We start from the raw sequence: 20,321 nt of genomic DNA on the forward strand, positions 1-20,321 counted from the left end.
AGACAACTGAGCAATTCCCTTAAGGAAATTCCCCCTCGGGAATTGGCCATTTTCTTGCTAAGTATTATTATTTACATTGATTCAACAGAAACCTTTTAAATTTACAACTAAGAGGGGTGTTTTAACTGACACTGCAAGACACTGTAAAACACTGTAACGAATTCCAACATTACTCTTGATGTGTGTAGCTAGTAAATGGTCCTTGCTTCATAAAATTCAAGAAAAAAAAAATTTGCAATCAGCCACGCGGTGCGCGCTCGTCTTAATTTCAGATTACGCACACCATTACTTCCTGAATTGTAAACCTTTCGGTCGAGTCATAGTTAATAGGGTCGAATCGCTATTACTGATCGTGTCAGCTAAAGTAGCGGCACCTATAATATCATTGACTTGAGAACGCAATACATTGTATGCATTTAGATGAAATTGAATGTACATTAGAAAGTAACAGTAATAGTTTAAACAATCACAAAGTGCGCCAGAAACCCTGTTACATCGACGGTTTTCCGTCAAGGTGAAAAAGAGACAACCTGACAGCCTATAGCCAGAAAAATGCAGAAATGGCTTGGCATAGCCTTTTTTTACAAGAATATATCTCGAATTTTCAGCGCAGGCGCAGGTATATAACAATGGACAACTGATACAACAATAATTTACTTTTTTTGATTAATCAATTTGAGTAAATATTTCGTAGTTTTCCGGCTTTTTTTTCCCTCTTAACCGTTCTGGTGTAATATTTTAGTTGCAATATGTATTGATAATTAGGAAAAGAAATCAAAAGTGGCTGACTTGTAGATCCTTATATATTCAGAAACAGAAATCAAAAGGGGTATTTTCTAGCGGGTACTGTTCTAACCCGGTGCTTTGTAAAAGTGAGTTATGATAATTTCTCATTAAAACATTTGCGGAGTTCTTTCAAAACCCCGGCCACCTTTAAGACTCAGCTATAGTTTAAACCAGGCTCGGTTTATATTGCAGCCAGGCGTTATTAACAAGATAGTGTTTCAGTTTATCTTTGCGAACAAACTAGTGTCCACTGGATTGTATAGATATAGCATAAACAAGATAAAATAAAACATGTATTAAAGAAAACATTGAGGTGTATTTGGCACTCGGTGATGTGCAGAGTGTGCAGGATATGTTCATTGGCTATTTCACATGTGACGCAAGCATCCGATATCGAGGAAAGAAGGGGAAAGATGAAGGAATATTGAAAATGAAATTGACGCCTTTTCCCTCATATGAATTAATTATAAATCCTATGTAAATATCAAATATCGTATACTTAGCTGGATAGTTCAAACTTGATAATAACCTTTAACATTTGTTGGCTTCTTATCTAAGTGCTCTTTAAAAGGCAAGAATCGTGCATGAAGTTAGTCTAGAATTGAGAAACGTTATCATTAAATTACGTCGAGAGAACACTTAGTATTTAATACCGGGTGAATGAAAAATTAATTATTCTTTAAAAGAAAGAATGCGTATAGTTTTAAAGCCTATTAACAGCAAAAAGTACCGATAATTATTTGTATTCTGCTCTGCCTATGTAAACAGTTCTGAAATTTAAAACATTAAAGAGAAAACAGTAAAAAGTACATAAAATGGTATGATTCTTATTGAGGGATTGTAAACCACGGAATTGAAAAGCTGGGTTTGAGATTTTTTTTAGATACGTTACGCATTAAAATTTATTTAGGGGACAATTCTAAGAGTATAGTTCTAGAAAAATGTCAGCTCGAAAGAAAAGCGGTGAGTAGTATTGCGAAGTGTCGTATAACATTAATACAAATTCGCATTTTGCTTATATTAAAACCAAGACTTGAGAAAGCAACATATGTTTCGAATGTCATTAAATACACACAAGACTTGAAATAGTAAATACCTCATGCTTTAAGCGGGGTAGGTCACGGCGTTTCATCTAAGAAACGTGGGAAAAAAATAATTTAAAGTTCTGACAACGCACCTATTTTCCTTATATGGACATTTTGAAAAGTTCCAGTTTGTAAATTGAAACAATTATGGAAATGTTATTCCTCAAAACATAGTATTATTTTTGTATTTATGTCATATTTGCTTTATTCTGTAGTTATTGCTTCTTACATTGTATGTTTTTCTTAAATGTTTGTGGCATTACATATGTATTGAGAGGGTATATTTGTTAGCAGTAGCTCCATGTAAAGCTTTTGCTAACAAGTGACATGGGGAGGCTTGTGTTGCTGGTGTTATGTTTTCTTCTCTTTACAGCTGGAGTCAGTTCCCGCGTCTTAGAGGGGGAAAAACCAGACAAGGGTAACATATATTTTAAAGTCTTTCAAACTAACCAATTTTTCTACATTTGTGTTTCATAAAGAATGGAAAATTTCCAAAAAACGAGAGTAGAAAACAGTGATAGTGATGGCGACGATAACAATTTGCACAAGTCACCAGTGAGACGAGCAGTACGCTAAACTTTTTAGAGGAACGAGAAGACTATATTCTTGGTGTTGGTAACCCAGTTAAGCGGTAATCAACAGTCACTTTTTTCTCCATCACCTTTGAATTTTTTCCTGGACTAGATACTGTTCTTGGCTTCTCGCGAATCTCTCCTACCGGAGTCTTAAACAAGAATACCAGTAAATATTTATAAGAAACTTTACATCAGTCTAGCTCAGAGGGTTCACCGACGAAATAAAATTCCCTTCTAAAAAAGTAGCAAACCTCACCGCAACCATTATTTATAGTTATTCTAACAAACGAGGACATAAGAAGGACAGCTTGAGTTTATCACATATCTATCTTAATTCTGCTCTACATAAGCCTGTAAAAAATACGGACACAACCAGAAATTTGATCTAAACAGTGAACTGATCATGAAGGTTTTAGTAAAACATTCCAGATTAGTGACAGCAAGCGATTTTACGACACCTACAAGGTCGATAACTGCAACATTGAATATTAAAGTAAAAGATAAGCATTTAAACCAATTTTTGTTTTTTGTTCTGTATAGGTCATAATTCGTGAATGTTAATTATAATCACATATGAGGAAATATGTCTCATCTACTATCAAGTTGAATTGTTTGCAATGACAGATGTCGGCTTTAATTGATGTTAGTTGCTAATTTTTGCTAAAATCACAAAATAAATATGAAATCAAAGCGCCACGAGAGAAAGGAAATGAGATTCTATAAATACATAATAAATACATAGCTGTTAATCCTGTCTTAAGGGAAAAAATATTGAAAATAGCAGGTCATCTCCCTCAAAAAACCCAAATAAATGGGAATCAGGCGGTGGAGCCGAAGTGCTGCAAGAACGAATGTTTTAGGACAATCTTACAAAAATGTTACAGCTAATTATAAGTTACACGGCTACTAGAGATAAACCAGCATTCCACGTAGTGTTGAAGTGTTCAGTTCCCTACGTTGCATGTGATACATGTTTTATCTTTGAAACTTAACCATTTCAGCTGCGAATTTAAACCCTAATGTGTATTTTGCTTTGAGATTATTCTTTGGAAATTTGTATCAGAACTGGTGTGAGTAAAAGACAGTGGTAGCACTGCAAATGAGGGTTTGTCGACTGGAGTAATTCAATATAGAGAATTTTGCTCTCCACCTTCAGCCTCCCCGCTAACCTAACGTTAACCTTTCCCCTAGATTAACAAATTTCACAAAAAAGTGCGCCACTTGAGCTTCATTCTACACCTTTTACGTTTTTTGGTTTTGCTCACAATGAGTAATAGAGAAAATAAAATAAAAATATTTAGTTTTGAAGAACGTCATATTCAGTTCACCCGTATTCCCTTTACGAACTTCGTAAGATGTTAAGGAGGGAAATTAATTGCAGTTCTTTTCCATTGATGTTTTTCTTTTTTTTTACTTGAACGTTTTAAGTGAGTATTACAATCATATGCACATCATCGGTAGCAAAGTGTTTTCACAGGGCTGTTCTTCTTGTTTTAGACTGGAACGCCGCTTTACGGACACCAGCTTAATACGAACACCCACTTCTTAGGGACAATTTTATTTGTTCCTGCGAAATTACCCTCACATGTTTATGCATACATTAGCCCACTTAATGCAGACATAAGTTTACTGCCTGCTATATATATCTTCATTTTTTACAAATAAGTGCCACTTGTCCTGTGAACCTAGTGACATGTTTTACGTTTATCATGAGATCCCCTCAATTCGGACACCAAGGTGACACAGACACTTTTGCGTGTTTCTTTGGTGTCGGTATTAACCAGGTTCAACTTTGTAACAAAGTGAACGAAGCCCTTGTATAGTACTGTAGCAACTTGGCATAAACAAAGTGACGTCTGTTGTATGTTTGTTTTTGTATAGGAACGATATGTTTAAAAGTGATACGTTCACAGCCATGTTTATTCTATGTTTTTTCTCTGTTTCTTTCTTTTCTATTTTGAAATACTTCTTCCTTGTGCATCCTCTTCAATAAACGGAAGACAAGTTTGACAAAGATGACACACGGGAAGCAGAAAACATCAAAGACATCGCTAACAGAGGTATTTTACGTTCAATTACTGTGCCAATCGACTCACACCAAATCAGAATGCAGGATATTGACCGTATTGGATGGTATTAAAACCAACATTTTCATCGCGCGCTGTGGTTATGTTGCATTGTAATTAAGTGGCACTGTAATTTCTATGACAAAGAATGAAATGGTGATGTAACGCTTTTTCGTGGTATAGTAAGAGCGAAAAGTGGGATATTCCACGGTACACCAAGAGAAAGCGTTGAATAACTTTCATATATTTGTAACTGTCTACACTATGTAACGTAATTTGTTTCAAGGGAAATTGCTTTTTTGATAAGTCACAGACAATCTGACCCACACTAAGACCATTCTTCAATCAAAGAATGGGGGAAATTTGCTGATGGCACACGCTATTTATTTTAGAGTTCGAAACAGCATTTGGGCGAATCATCGCTGTTAATATGGCTCACATGAAACGACAAGAGGCAAGAGAGAAGAGGGACACAATGTTTGAAGAAATTGTTAAAACTAATCAAGGTATCCCGCCGCATAACATATAAGATTATATTGTTTGAAATTTTATAGTGTAGTATCGCTATAGTCAGAAAGCGATCAACTAGTAAAAAGGTACATACAGTAGAAACGAAATAGCTAACTGTCCAACGAGCTTTATTTTAACCGAAAACCAGACTTTCAACTGTGTTTTGGGTTCAATACGATAACGAATTCAACAAGTTGCCTTTAGCACAAATTTCATGTTAAAATCCTACTTGTTTCTCGGTTTTCTGTCTGTTTCACTGAGTGTAACGAATGATTGCATCTTGTACTGAATCAGAGAGACACTTGTTCACAGAGGCGAGTACTCCAAGATTTGGTTCCTTCCTTAACAGTCAGTTGATCCTATCAAGAAAAATTTTGAGAGAAGGAAATGCTGCTGACTTCCATTATTTGGAACTTAACAAATCAGAGAAGGAATGAAAAAGAAACACCCAAAAAAAGAAAATGAAAGGATTTAAGGAAGACTAACGTATTCCAACGACCCTTTTCAGGAAAAAGGATGAAACTTTACCAAGGAGATATTATCTTGGATTCTGATTTGGAGGAACTAATTCGTGAAAAGAAGAAAAGAAAAAAGAGAAACGCTACGAGGCAGAAGAAAAGGCTGTGGACATCAAGAATCATTCCTTATGTTGTTCCCAGCTACATGAGTGCGTAACAATTATTATTTCTTATCAAGTATTCATATGCTGAAAATTGTTTCACCCATTCCCCCATTCCATGGTCTTTCACCTATTAAGGTTGGTCAATGAAGTCATTGTACTTATTGTACAATTAAGCAAAGCCCTGCAGAATGAAATATTTACTGAAATGGGCATTTATCATGTCTGGAGTTTTGGAGTTGATACTTTTTTGTGCTCGTTTTCCCAAAAACACTACCGTGACCCATGAGAAAACTTCATGTTAGAGGTCAGTGGTTTTATTCGTGACAGATGTGTCGTCGATGTATAACTGTCTGTAGGGAGAACTTTAGTAGCCTTGAATTAATCCCTAGAACTTAATTCAAAAGCCTAACGTTTAAAATCTAAAGCTTTTGTGTTTTAGGTCACATCACGTCAAACCTCAATGAAGCGATTAAAAATTTTCATGAGAACACCTGTTTGAGATTTGTGCTACACGACTACTATTCGTATGAAAACTACATTCTATTCGGCAACGACTACGGGTAAGTCGTTTACTCTTGCTGAAAGACATCAGAATACCATTGTTTTTGCATTGTGTTGTTCAATTGGGATAGTATTACACAAGAGCAGAAAAAAATTGCAGTAACTGGCACGACATTCGAAGCTATTTTATTAGTAAGTGACATAGTGGTCTCTTCACTTATTGATCATGAATTTCGTCATAACATTGTCAAAATATTGCCAGTTCTCGCTCGTCCACGCATTGCATAAATTATAAATTCATGTGTCTGTCCGCTTATTGACAATGAAAATTGGCCAATGAGCGCGCGATAATTTCTGCAGTTATCGTAAAAACAGTTGAGTTGAGTTGAGTCATATGCTATACTGGTCAAAAACTAACCAAACTATGACTACACTCATGCTTACTTGAGATAAATGTGCTTTTTTCCACTAGATGTTCTAGCAAAGTTGGAAAAAAATACGCCGAGCCAGGTTCACAGAAGGTATCGATAGGAGACGGCTGTAACTTTGTGGGTACCATAATTCATGAGCTCATGCACGCTATAGGTAAGTTGGCTGATAATACCATGGAATCATCTAAACAACCGCATTAATAAACTGTTATCAGTTCGCTTTTTCTCCTGATCATTGTACCTAACCTGTGAGATGACAGTCAGCCAAGGATCTTGATGATGATGATGATGATGATGATCACGACTTTTTGAAATCAGGAGGCGCATTAAAATACTATAACCTTAACTTACAGTTAATTATCTTAATGAATGTTTCTTTATACATATTTGCGTTTTATTTTGAAAGGGTTTTTCCATGAACAATCTCGCGGAGATAGAGACTCGTTTGTGACGATAAACTGGGAGAACATTCTTGAAGGTCAGACAAAAATCTAACATATCAAACTTCAGTTTTGATTTATGAAAATATTTATGAAAGGAGCTGAAATGGTCATTGGTATTCTGATTCACCCATTGAAATTATACATGTGGCTTTCTCTGTCTGAAATGTAAAAATACAAAAACAAGACAAAATAAAAGAAAAAACAAACAAACAAAGTAAAAGCTTCTGTTGTTAACAGTGTTTCATGTAAAATGTCAAGGCCGAGAGAATAATTTAATGTTATCAATAAGAATAGAGTTGGAAATAAGACACACAGAGGACTGTTTTTGTTAAAGTTCAAGGTGTTTGGAAATTTTGAGTGTCTCATTGAGAACTAAACTAAGGAGTAAGTGGAGAAAGTAAAGATCTGATATTTCCTTTCATTAAACTTGATGAATTATTAACGAGTGTGAGAACGTTCTTCGAAACATCAATAAGGGGACTGAAAAATAATCGATCTTTTTTAAGGCAGTGTTTATAAACAAACAAAAATAACAAGGCAGTGTTCAAAAACACTATCTCGAGTGTTTGATGCCTCTACAAATTAAACCAACAAAAGAGTAAACGGAAAAATGAGCAAGACTTTACTGACGTTTAAGGATACCACTCAATGCCGGTTATTTCAATGTTCCCAAGTGTAGAAGTTTATGGCATTTTAATGATTTAGTTTGTTTGCCCATTCTCATTAACTGATCGATGCTCAGTTCATTCTTTTTTTTTTTTTTTTTTGCAGGATTTTCGGATCAATTTGACAAGTACAGCTGGCTGACAATTGATGACTTGGGCAAGGATTACGATTATGAATCAATCATGCATTATGATCGAAGGGCGTTTACTAAGAATGGCTTACCAACAATTGTGAACACCTACAACGAGGCTATGGAGTTTGGCACGAACGACAAAAAACTGAGTCAAAAAGACATCATTGAAATAAATGCTCTCTACGACTGTACCTCAAGTAAGTAATACAATTTATTGTTTCTTTTCTTTCTTTTTTTTTTTTTTTGATTTCCACTGAGTTTAAAAGTGCAAAGAAATTCGATCTTTTGATATCTGTTATGTTCGACCAGAGACTATTTATATGCAAAACCATGCTAGACAAAAAAAAAAAAAAAAAACAGATAATGAAGATTCACCTGGACCTGCATGCAATACACTTAAAGCGCGATAGAACATTTATTTCCTTTTTTAGTTGTATCCTACAGCTGGGATTTCATGCACGCGTTTAAGGGGTGCCCCAAGTCTAAAATATATAGTCAGCACTTTTGGTAATAACTTTTGATTCAAGTATTGATGATTCTTCGAATTTCCTGTCACTCCTACACGCGAACGTTTTCTCCCCCTCTCCGCGCCATAGTCATATCTTAAAGTGTTTTTTTTACATTTCAGTCACTTGTTGATCCTTTCCTATTCTGGTTGAAAGAGGTTTTTATTTGCGCGGTTTCTTTTTGTCCTGGGACTGAATTCATTATTCCTTCCTAAGTCCAAGAGTATCCTAAGTACTGTTTCTTAGCAACAGTCTTGTATTCCAACATTACTTTCGAGAATTCTTAATCTGAAAGGCCTTCAAGAATCTCGCTTCGGGGTGGCTAAATAGAAAGTGCAAAAACCATGTACAAGTTTGGGTATTTTGCAATTCCTGACGTGTTTTGGCTGGTAGTGTTACTCTAAGCCAAACGATCACACTTTAGAACATCTGCTGATACCTTCCACCCTAAGCTCAAGATATTTTACACTCTTTATTGTATTTTTTTTTTTTTTTTTTTTTTTCAGCTACCCAGCTCGGCTGGTCATCCTGGTCACACTACACCCCTTGTGATGAGCACTGTTACAAAAGCAGAGAGCGATACTGTTACAATGCAGGGAACCCTCAGTCATGTGCTGGATCACCTAATGTTTATGGTATCGAGAGACAAAATGTTTCGTGCTCAGCTAGTGATTGTCCAGGTACTCTAACATTATGTAGCAGCCTGTTTGCAGTCCGTCTGCAATGCATTTGCCGTCATTTTATTGCTTCTTTATTTATCGATTCCCCTTTCGAATTTCTCATTCCATCAGGCGAAACACGCAAAAATTAAACTTAAAAACCTAGAGCTTTAATCATTTTCCCTTCTAATTTTGGCTCAGTAGGTATAAGACAAAGCCTTTAAGAAGAAATGTAGCTCTAAAGCCGTCTCATGAGTTATCAACGCTGTTCCCTTCAGTTTTAAACGGCAACGTGTCACTTCTTGTGAAGGAATCTTGGTCCACAGAAGGACATAACTAAATTCGTAACACATGAAGAAAACGGCCCTGTACTGTAGGCAACAAATCTGCACCTTATTGTAGAACTTATATGTGAGCACACTGCTAGATTAATCTTTCCCTTTTGTCGATCGCTTTAGCTATCGACGGACACTGGGGCCGCTGGTCAGATTGGTCGAAATGCAGTGTCACATGTGGTGACGGTTATAGAACGAGATTTAGGAAATGCAACGATCCAAAGCCCATGCGTGGAGGTCTGTACTGTCCAGGAGCGTCAACCAAGTCAGATGGTTGTGTTATGAAGAGATGTGTCCTCGGTAAGGATCGTGTTTAAAACTGCGCATGTGCGCTAGCTACTCTTTAGAAACCAGCATGTGGTTTTTTGAAGCGCTTCACTAAACAGTAGACGGTCATTAACATTAAAAGAGTATATCACTTCAGAGCACAGATGATTTCTAGACGGCTTGGTGTTCACTAGAACAAAACATTGAGAAAAGTATGCTAATGCCAAAGAAATAGAATTGGAGTTAAAAATTTTTTTTTTTTTCTTGCGTTATTATCTCGCTGGACCACCCACAAGATTTTTATTCACATAACAAATTTTGCCGCAGAATCTTCTCAGAAAAGGAAGAATTCCTCAATTAAAAGAGGTTGCCAACCGTTAAAGTTTCTTTCTGCTCATTTCTAGGTTTTGATGATACCGATTTTGAATCCAGTATGGGAATGTGGGCAAACGAATACTCGGACGACATCCTTAACTGGGAGATTCATCAGGGCTTCACTTCCAGCGCGAACACTGGGCCAGACTCAGACCACACGCTTGGTAATACGATTTAACATATGTTTAACATATGTTTACAGACTTTTAACTGGCAAAACTGTGAAGTTTTTCATTTGATGGGCAAAAACCACAAACCGTAAAATTCCGTTGATATAACTTCATAAAGAGTCTGGGAGGCTCATAATACGGGGCTAATTTCTTGGGAAGAGGAACTTATAAGTGAATGAAAAACAACTTTCAAAATGAGCTATAACTTGAGATAACTTGAGACCAAAATCTAGCAGATTTTACTATTAACTGGTTTTGATTAAGCTCCAATACGTACATCATGCAAGTAAGGAAACAAATGTGCAAAACACAGTCGTCATTGTATTAAGCTTCCTCATAATGGCGCTTTCCGGAATTACACCTAGTTGCTCGAATTTTAGTAGCTGTACGCTTGTGGAGTTTCTTTAATGGTATTTGATAAGATAGAAAAAATATATTGTTTTGCACTCTACATGTTTTACGTACGAAGAAAAGGTAGAGGAGGGCTTATACCCGAGGGCTGCTTTTTTTGTTTACACGTAGATGGGCTTATAAGCAGGGGATCACTAATAAAACTAAGGGTGTGTTTCTTTATGAAAATCCAAGATTGGATTCTTAAATCCGAAAAGGAATTCTGCGCTTCTTTACTGAACAGATTAATCCATGTATTGTTAACATATTACCAACTATTACCATACGTACGTTAAAGGCTTGCAATCTTGGGATCTGTTGGCACAGAAATTCTTACATTCACTGCTTTTATGCCCTATTTTCTTACTAAAGGAAACAGCCAAGGTTACTACCTGTATGTCGAATCATCTGCTCCAGCATCGGCGAATAACAACGCTAAGCTAAGGAGTCCGTGGCTGAACCCAGATCCTGACGGTCAGTGCCTGAAGTTCTTCTACTCCATGTATGGAGGTACAATGGGAGAGCTGATGGTCCAAATTGAACTGGAAGGAAAGACCTCATATCTCTTATTCTACGAGAATGGAGATAAAGGCATCGGCTGGAAAGGTGCAACCAAAAATATTGATGCTGATGTTAGATACAAGGTGTGTATATGTCCACTGAAGGAACGATGAAAAGGCGTAAGTTTTTGGTTGTTTTTTTCCAATCTGTGGGTGTGATTTGAAGGTGAAATTAGTTAAATTTAGGTAAATAAAGGTAGGTGTAAGGAATTTTGTAATTTCAGCACCGAGAGTCGGTAGAAATAAAAAATAAATTAAATAAACTTGTTTATTCTCTTCTGAAGGTTAATAGCTCATATTTAGTTCGAATATTTCCTTCGAAGAAAGACCTTAGCACGCGATTTCGTCAATTCATAGAAAAATTAAAAAAAAAAAAATACAAGTCCACCACATCAACGTAGTTGCAGTCAATACTATCCCCAGAAAATTCAGTAGTCTTTAAAGTTTTTAAAACGTCTAGTAAGGTCATCTCATACCTTCTCATAGGAGCAACAAGAGGCCTAAAAAAGTTATTTTCCTTGGATTTCCTCATCTACTCACTCCTTCCTCCCATTGTCACGCAACTCTCCTTGAACAGCGTTTCAGGACAAACTCAAACAATAAGTAATTTGGTTTTTATTTCAGTTGACGATTGAAGCCCGTATTGGTAATACAGGTTACTCTGATATTGCTATTGATGACGTGTTTATTGACCCTGGAAATTGCGGTTAGTATAGTGAGCCCTTAGGTATAAATGTATTTCTAATTCCGTAAACGACAAAAGAAGGGAAGCGCTGGTTTCAAAATTAGGTCGGGTAGGCATGCAGGCAGGTAGATAGCTTTGGCAGATAGGTAGATAAGCAGGTGGGCGGGCAGGGGAGCAGGCGGGCAGGTGGATAGGCATGATTGTCGGTAAGTAGTCTGTCGGTCTATGGCAGGTAGCTGACATGCAGGTCGGCGAATTGACTGTAAGAAAATTAGGTCAGCTAGCATATACACAACCTGACTAATTACGAGTTCTGGTTGTTGAGGTTCAGACTTTCAAATAGAGTTCTGTTTTAGTGAAACAAGTTGGTCACGTTCCAACGCACGATTTATCCCAGCCGCTTTTTTCATCATGAGACATTGAGGGGATCCATAAGGAAACTTCTAGAGAGGCCTTGGGAAATGTTTATTCTACGTAAGTTAATTTTACAACTGCTGAAAACGGCGGGAGTCTGCTTCTCTTGTTTTCACTTGTTTTAGTGTTTTAATTAGATTGTCAGGATACCTATTACAGTGGCTGTCCAACATGGGCCTCGCAGGGCGAATGTCAAACCAACGAACAATGGATGAAAGATTTTTGCCCAAGAAGCTGCGACTCATGTCGTATGTATAGTACAATAAAAATAATATTGCGTGTCTTTATTTGGTTAAGTTGTACATTAAATTGAGTAAAAGAATGGTAAAGCCAGCTGTCTAAGTTAAAATAATCCTGGAACCAAATGGATGTTAAAACTTGAACAACCGCGATGAAATCATCAACATCAGTAATAATGTCAATTTTGTGCCACTGCCTCATACATAATATCGTGCTGGGAGGCGCGGTTGCCTCATGGTTAGTGCGCTCGACTCCGGAGCGAGCGGTCCGGGTTTGAGCCCTGGCCGGGTACATTATGTTGTGTTCTTGGGCAAGACACTTTACTCTCACGGTGCCTCTTTCCACCCAATGTGTATAAATGGGTAACGGCAAATTCAATGCTGGGAGGTAACCCTGCGATGGGCTAGCATCCCATCTAGGGGGGAGTAGAAATACTCCTGGTCGCTTCATGCTACTGAAACTGGGATAAGCTCCCTCCTTATGAGCGACTTGGGTCGTATGCAGACTTTACTTTTACCTTTATAATATCGCGTTAAATGGTCTGATTTTTTTCACAATTGGTCATCTTAATTATCATTTCACTTCAAGTTGTTTCATGTTCTTGCTTCCCGCTTTACGACAAAATCTAGAAGTATCACAGAAGACTAAACAGAGCAGCTTCTGCGAGCAGGCCTTGATTTTTTTTTTTTTCTAATTAAAATTAATAGATATCTTTTTTTGTTTAGCCGTCAGTTGTAAGGACATTGACCTTATCAACTGTCCCAAGTGGGCCTTTTATGGTGAATGTGAAACAAGCTCATGGATGATAGATAACTGCGCGAAGAGCTGTGGAGTCTGCGGTAAGTATGAGAATGCGAAATTTTAAAAAAATCAGTTTAGAAACCAGCATTCGTGCCATTCGTCCCATTCGTGCCATTCGATCGTCCCATTTCACCCATTTTCCCCATGTCTCTGTCAAGTTATAGAAACATGGAAGTCACAGCAATTCTGTTTCGACTACCAGCTCGTGAATGGTTATAGTGGTTAATAGAAATTAGTCTCTCGCTCGGTCGGTCGATTCCTGTACATCCGAGAATTTCTGTGCTTGATAGTGTTTTGGGAAGGGGGTAGAAGTGGTTAGGAAAGCGAACAGAATTTGCTACAGTATTTGCCCCAAGAAAATCATCGGGTAGGGAGTCAAGAAAAACCTTGCTGTTTGTGAATACCTGGCGAATCTTTGTTTCCTACGATGGCGGAAAAGACATTAGGATCAGCGTCGAGATAAGGGTTTTGAATACAGATCGCCGATTTAATGCAGCTTTTAGGACATCAGAAATCAAAAGGCTTCGAGATTCGATTCCATTTTTTTTAAGGATTGGTTAAGCTACGGCCGATAAAGTAATTCGGTTTGGTGAAAATTAATGCTTTTTGTTGTATTTATTTAAGGTTATTGCTTCAATAAAAATGATTAGTATTTTACGGGAGATCCAGATAACACAATACAAACAAAACGTAGGCCACTTCTCTACCCGTGGCATTTGCAGCAATTTTCGAACCATTTTCTTACATTGCGTTATAACTGGCTAGAATCGTAGCGTAATCGCTAACAGCATGTCACGTTGTTGATCCACATGTGATCAACAGGAGATGAATAAATAAGAGAACAAAAGTGAGAATGATCATACTTTCTTGGAAAACATCATATACATGCGAGACCAAACCCAAAATCGTGCCAAATGTGCTGGGGTTGGTGATAAAATTTGAAATGGCCCTCCACAATGAGGAACTGAACAAATACCCATGCAGTTATTGCCTGGAAGAGCTGGGATTGAAACTGCTCAAATTAACTGATAGATTACGCCCTATTGAGGAAGTTCACTCTAGGATGGCGGAGCTGATTAAATTGCATGTAAACGCAGGCTAGTTTTTGACCACTGCTAGGTGAGTTACCCCACTTACGGAATCAAGTTCCATGGCCTTATTTCAATGCAACGACATGTTCATTTCAATTTTCATGCATCCTTATCCAAAATGTTTCTTTGGTACTATAGCAAACAGCTTCTACTTATACTCTGACTTATACGCAAAGCTTGCTAATCAAAGACAAAATTACATCATTGATTATATACATAATCAGGAACATAGTCAGAAGCTCCTGACATAATTTCATTTACCTTTTGCATTCACGAGTTTTGCGCATAGAGCACTTTGATTAACTTCCGTAGCACTTAAAGGTTAAGTTATAACAAAGCAAGACCGTTGCATTAAGGTTTCCATGAGTTTTAACATGCATTTAGGTTTTGAATTTTCGAGATTCTGATTGCCCTTAATGTACATTTTAGGATGCAAAGACGAGTCTACCAGTTGTCCCGCATGGTCAACAGGTGGTTATTGCCACACGAACCCTGACTTCATGTTGGCGAACTGCCAGTTAAGCTGTAAAGTATGCGGTATGTTGATTAATATTTATTACTTACACCACAGTCCATGCCGTAGATATTAATGATATCACAGGCCTCCTGGCCTCGTAGAATTACCTTGCAAACTAGGTATTGAGCAGTATGTTTGAAATATATTAACGCTAAATAAACGTTAAATAACAGATTTCTCGGAAGGGGGGCTTCTTGCACAAGTCATCTTCAGAGTCGACACCCTAGGGATGACTTCCGCTCAGTTTGTCGAGACGTCAATCACCAACAACAGTTCTTTGAGAACTACCCTCGCCAAAACGATCTCCCAAGACGAGCAAAAAATATCCTATTGATGAACTGAAGAGGGAACAAAGGGGACCACCAACTTATTTAACTCATTCAAGAACGAAGAGGATTTCCTAAAATCTTGTCCAAATCTTTCGCTTTATATTATCACCGTACCGTGGTAGTTATTTTTTCACAGTTCTGGATCAAGACTTTTCTTAGTTTCCTGATGGGGGATATAAGCAAATTCGTTGGGCAGTATTTATTGTATGATATCTTGTGTGTGGCTTTTTGCTCTATAAAGTGCATTACCCTAATTTTCTTTCACAGAGTTAGTAAGTCCATCCTACTTCAGTGATTGAGCGTTGCAGCTCGTATTTTTGTTTTTTAACTTCCAGGTTGCAAGGACCTCGATTCTTCGTGTCCTTCGTGGGCGCAAATCGGAGAGTGCGGCAAAAATCCTTCTTTTATGTTGGAAAGTTGTTGCCATTCTTGCCGTAAGTATATCCTGTTTTAAATGATAACATAGCAGTGTGAAATTCACGTTATTACCCAAATTATTTCTCAAGATTGAGGTAAATTTCATGTTCAAGGTAAATTGTGTAGCTCGACTAACACTGTTTTCTGTTAGTCTTGGTTAAAAGTTCATTCACCTACTGTTACCAGAACATGGTTATCACCTCGCTGCTACTTAGACTCCTGACATTCGTAATGAATGCATCATCAGTCACAAAAGAGAAGATAGTAGTCTGAGAAACTCGTTAATAAGCAGTCGATTATGCAGCCAGAGAAATATATCAGCCGAGGAAATAGGCAAAGAGGTATGAGCCCGTTCGTGATGGGCTGTTTGGCAACTTCGTTACCGTACATTTCTTTTCCTTTTTTAAAGGATGCGAGAATTGGGACAAGACTGAAAGCTGTGACGCATGGGCGTCCCTTGGTAACTGTAATTCAAACTCTGCGTACATGCTTAATTACTGCAAAAAAAGCTGTGCTGTATGTTAGAGACGGGCTAAGGCATCGGGCTGGGTGCTGCTATTTGTAGGAAATCATATGAACGAGAGTACATTTTGTGAGTGAGGTTTTAAAAGTTCTTAAAATTACACAAACTTTGAGCACAGTTTAAGAACTTTAATAAGCCACAAATCACGAAATGCACGAGCAATTCATATGCGATTTTGTTTATAATATCCTCAACGAAATTTGGCCTCACCCAATACGCTACTTACTGCATGTGAAAAACTTCTTCCCGCACTCGCCTATTCTTGCCATATGTTCAACCATGTTTGCATAGCTTTTGTAATGTTTCTTTTGATCTTGCAAGGCACACTTCTCAGTAGTATAGGACGCTCATTGGGCACGTAGACAATCAGATTACAGGAAAATTTGAATGGATCAATCAGAATTCCGGACTCGGCCCACGTAACCCACAAAATCTAATTGGCTACGAGCCCATTGAGCGTCTTTTACTACTGTCCTCACTAACAAATCGAAAGCCGGATACTTTGTTGAGTATATTGTAACCTGCTGTATTACTTAACATTTATAATTGAGGAATACGGAAAAATGCATGTCAATACCAGTATCTACGCAAACATGACTTCCTGTTTGAAAGCATAAGTGTAATCAGCAATTTAGTATTTTGTGGGATATTCGACAATAAATCATGGAATGTTACCACTGTCTTAATTTGTAAACGATCTTGTTTGAGGTATTATTTACTAAGGCATTCCTCCAGGTTCTCGTTCAGCAGCTGAAAGGCATATTAACCCCTTACTAACCGGGCGCGAGGGTCGTACTGGGGGATATTCACTTGGCCCGTGATCGTGGCAGGTAGTACGAACCGAGCACAGCAAGGTCCCCACAAAAACTAATATTCCCCAGTACAGCTTGGTAGTACAGCTTGGTAGAAAGGTAGTTTAGTAAATTGTTTATTATCTGTTAATGCTCCCAACTCATAAAACCAAACAAGACAACGTCAACTTTTGATGGGAGAAAAGGGGCAGGGGATGCTCGAGTTGCCAGCAGGAATCTTACAGGATGACAAGGTTCAGGTGGTTGGCAAGGAGAGGACCTAAACAATAAGACTATTATTAATCAACAACAGCTGGGTCCTAATCCTCAGGCCCTGCGAGGTCATAATCCTCTCCCTCCCTTCCAGGAGTCCCTGTAGTCCGCAGGCTACTTAGAGGTTTCTAATCTTCTCCCTGGGGTCCTAATTCCCAGCCCCCCCTGGGCAACAACAAACAGCAGAGATTTGGTTCCTTGGTAACAAGGCTATCCGGGGGAACCCTTTCTGGCAAGATAGCTGGCCATGTGAGTCTATGGCATGGGGGAAAGGGGCGACCTATATGTAGCACTTCATCCCCTTCCATAGACTACAGGGCTCGAAATTAACTTTTTCGTTCGGGAGCCAGCTGGCGACTAACGGAAAAATTTTGGTCGCCAGATCGTAAATTTTGGTCGCCTACTTATTTTATATATAACTAACACAAGAACACGATATTATACGTTACTTTGCATGTAAGAAAAGTCACAATTGAAAAGCGAAAACAAGTAGAAACAACACGAGTAACACTTAGTTATAAAGCTACCGTTGTTCTCAGGTGACATGTCTCTGGTCCTAAGGTGTATATAACGGTACATTATAAGGTATCATACATGAAGTACCTTTCCAGTTTCGGAAGAAGCCGCTGAAACAATATGGCGCGCCGTGAACGCGGTGTCGACGTGTCAAATTACATTCAATTTTTTCCATTATCTTGCAATATCCAGACATTATTTTACTGGGGACGGAAAGGTGAGTTGTATACTAGCTACCATATCCGATTGATTCCCTAATATAAAGATTTAAAAACAAAAGTTATGTCGTGGTTTTCTTTAGTTATTGGACAAAACGCGAGTCGCCAGCTGGCGACCAGTTCTGAAAATTTAGTCGCCAGTGCTCAATTTTTGGTCGCATTGGCGACCAGTGAGTCGCAATTTCGAGCCCTGGACTAGCTTATTTATTCTAAGAAATCAAACAATTAGAAGTGTTGTTCTAAGCCTGTTAAGCCAACAAATCAGTAGTCATAATCTGTTGTGAGCAGAAGCGAAGAACAAAATACTTGAGGAAGCTGATGCCAGCTTCAAGTTATATGTGTCATTGTCAGAGAAAACCGGGCAGGACCAAAAGATCGAGGTCGGCCGTTTACTTTCAACTTTTCACAGTATAAAAGCTATCCAAAAAGATTGACAACCGTGGCATTTGCCGAGGTGGGCGTTTGTTTATCTTCGAGATATCGCTTCATCATGATTTTGGCCTCTCAAGCGGTCCAACTTTATGTGAGCTCAAAAGATACACCGTACCTTCGGTTTTCTCGAGGTGCTAAATATCGCCGTCGGATCGTTAATGAGCGTGACCCAAACTTTAGCCATTTTCAGGGAGTTGTTTCTCAAAAGTGCGGCAGTTCATTTCCACAGAAAAACATTTTTCTCATAGTCTTTCACACTGTTATCAGTATCCAGTTTAGTGAATATTGTTATCTGCAAGCAAATCTGATTAATTGGTCTCGCAAAGGCCAAGAATAATCATCAGTCAGAAATATTTCCCGCTAAATAATTAGCGAAGAATATCACTTTATTCCGACCTTCTGCAATTGTCATCCATCATTTACCGAAAGATTTGCTTAAAATATAGTCAGTTGGGCTGCAGGATAGAAGAGTTGAGCTTTGACATCGTGTTACGTATATGGCTTGTCTTACCATATTTCCGTGATTAACAGTTAGTACAGCCACTTTCTTGTGTCGACCACGTGGGTGGAAAACGAAACGATGTCGGACACCGAACAAGCTCCTCCACTGCCAGCTCCACAACCGACTCCTCCGCCTCAAATCTTCAGTTTTCCGACAAATTTTCCGGTACCAAGCGCTATGGTTTGTCGTGGAGATCTCACGAGCAACTGGGAATTGTTCAACCAACAACGGCAAGATTATGAGGTGGTTACGGGTTTGGATCAGAAAGGTCAGTCGGTTCGATTAGCAACTTTTCGCTCCGTTATGGGAAAGGAGTGCCTGCAAATTTTTCTGAATCTAAATTTTGGCACCGAGGAACTGACGATAACTTCAGCACTGAAAGCGTTGGAAACGTACTTCCTACCAAAGAGAAATGTGGTCTATGAGAGGTATGTTTTTAATTCATGTGTTCAATCATCCGAAGAAACTGTTGATTGCTATGTCAATAGATTAAGAAAACGCGCATCATCCTGTCAGTCTTTGGCTAAAGCTCTTGACATGTGTAAGTCAACCGAAGTAACGAATAAGCAGCTTAATTCGATTCAAAAGGATGAGAAACAGAACAATGAGGAACTAAACTTAGGCCAGGATAAACATAAATCGACAAAAGACAAGAAGCCTCCATATCTGAAAAAAAACGTCGAATCAAAAGAAACCTAACAAACCATTTCCAAGCAAAACGTGGAAATGCAAGTATTGTGGTCAGTAAAAGAAGCATGCCAAGCAGACAGATTGTCCAGCTTTTGGTCAGCAATGTCGTAGTTGTAAAAAATCAATCACTTCGCCAAGGTGTGTATGGCCAGCAAAGAGAAGGTTCATGTGGCTGAAGAGGCAGAGGGGGTATGACTCAGAGAAATCATTGTCAAAGGTAGAAGAGATCACTGCCATTAATGGAAGTGGAAAACAATTAACATCCAGTATTACTTTCATAATAGAAGAAGAGTACCAAGAGCAACTGGTGTGTCAGTTGGACACTGGCGCAACTTGCAACGCGATCAGTGACAGGAACTTAGCTCAACTGTTACAGAATGGTGATCCTCCTTTGTGCAAGTCCAATGCTCAGCTAAGGCTATTTGATGGTACCTTGATGCAGCCTGTTGGTGAATCCATACTTACAGCAGAGAGAAGGGGCAAACGAGTGGACCTGAGATTTCAAGTTGTTGAGAGTTCCAAAAAACCCCTGTTATCAGCTGAGACGTGTGAGCAATTGGGGCTCCTGAAGGTGGATTTAGATCCTGAAAAGCAGTTTCCTCACTAGAGATCAGATTCTGGGAGACTTCAAAAATGTCTTCGAAGGGCTAGGCCATATTGGTGATTCAACCATAGTCACAGATCCCAGTGTCGAACCAGTGCAGTATTTTCCACGTCGAGTGCCAGTTGCCCTGAGAGACAACGCCAAGGCTAAACTGGATGACCTAGAAGAGAAAGGAATTGTGGAGAAAGTCACAACACC

General features: G+C 38.4%; 1 protein-coding gene across 1 annotated transcript; it reads left to right on the forward strand.

The window, feature by feature from the left end:
* The first annotated feature begins 2,115 nt into the window (after positions 1–2,115).
* On the forward strand, positions 2,116–18,209 carry LOC145494714 (uncharacterized). Its single transcript, XM_081474279.1, has 18 exons — positions 2,116–2,289; positions 4,447–4,506; positions 4,905–5,018; positions 5,531–5,689; positions 6,084–6,204; positions 6,618–6,730; positions 6,983–7,054; positions 7,791–8,015; positions 8,831–9,004; positions 9,442–9,618; positions 9,990–10,124; positions 10,893–11,164; positions 11,705–11,786; positions 12,317–12,427; positions 13,145–13,258; positions 14,741–14,848; positions 15,493–15,591; positions 15,984–18,209. The coding sequence occupies exons 1-18, from the start codon at positions 2,199–2,201 to the stop codon at positions 16,097–16,099; spliced, it is 2,343 nt and encodes a 780-aa protein (XP_081330405.1). The 5' UTR covers positions 2,116–2,198; the 3' UTR covers positions 16,100–18,209.
* The last annotated feature ends 2,112 nt before the right edge of the window (positions 18,210–20,321 follow it).

This window comes from Orbicella franksi, chromosome 8 (assembly GCF_964199315.1).
Source record: "Orbicella franksi chromosome 8, jaOrbFran1.1, whole genome shotgun sequence".
Classification (NCBI taxonomy): domain Eukaryota; kingdom Metazoa; phylum Cnidaria; class Anthozoa; order Scleractinia; family Merulinidae; genus Orbicella; species Orbicella franksi.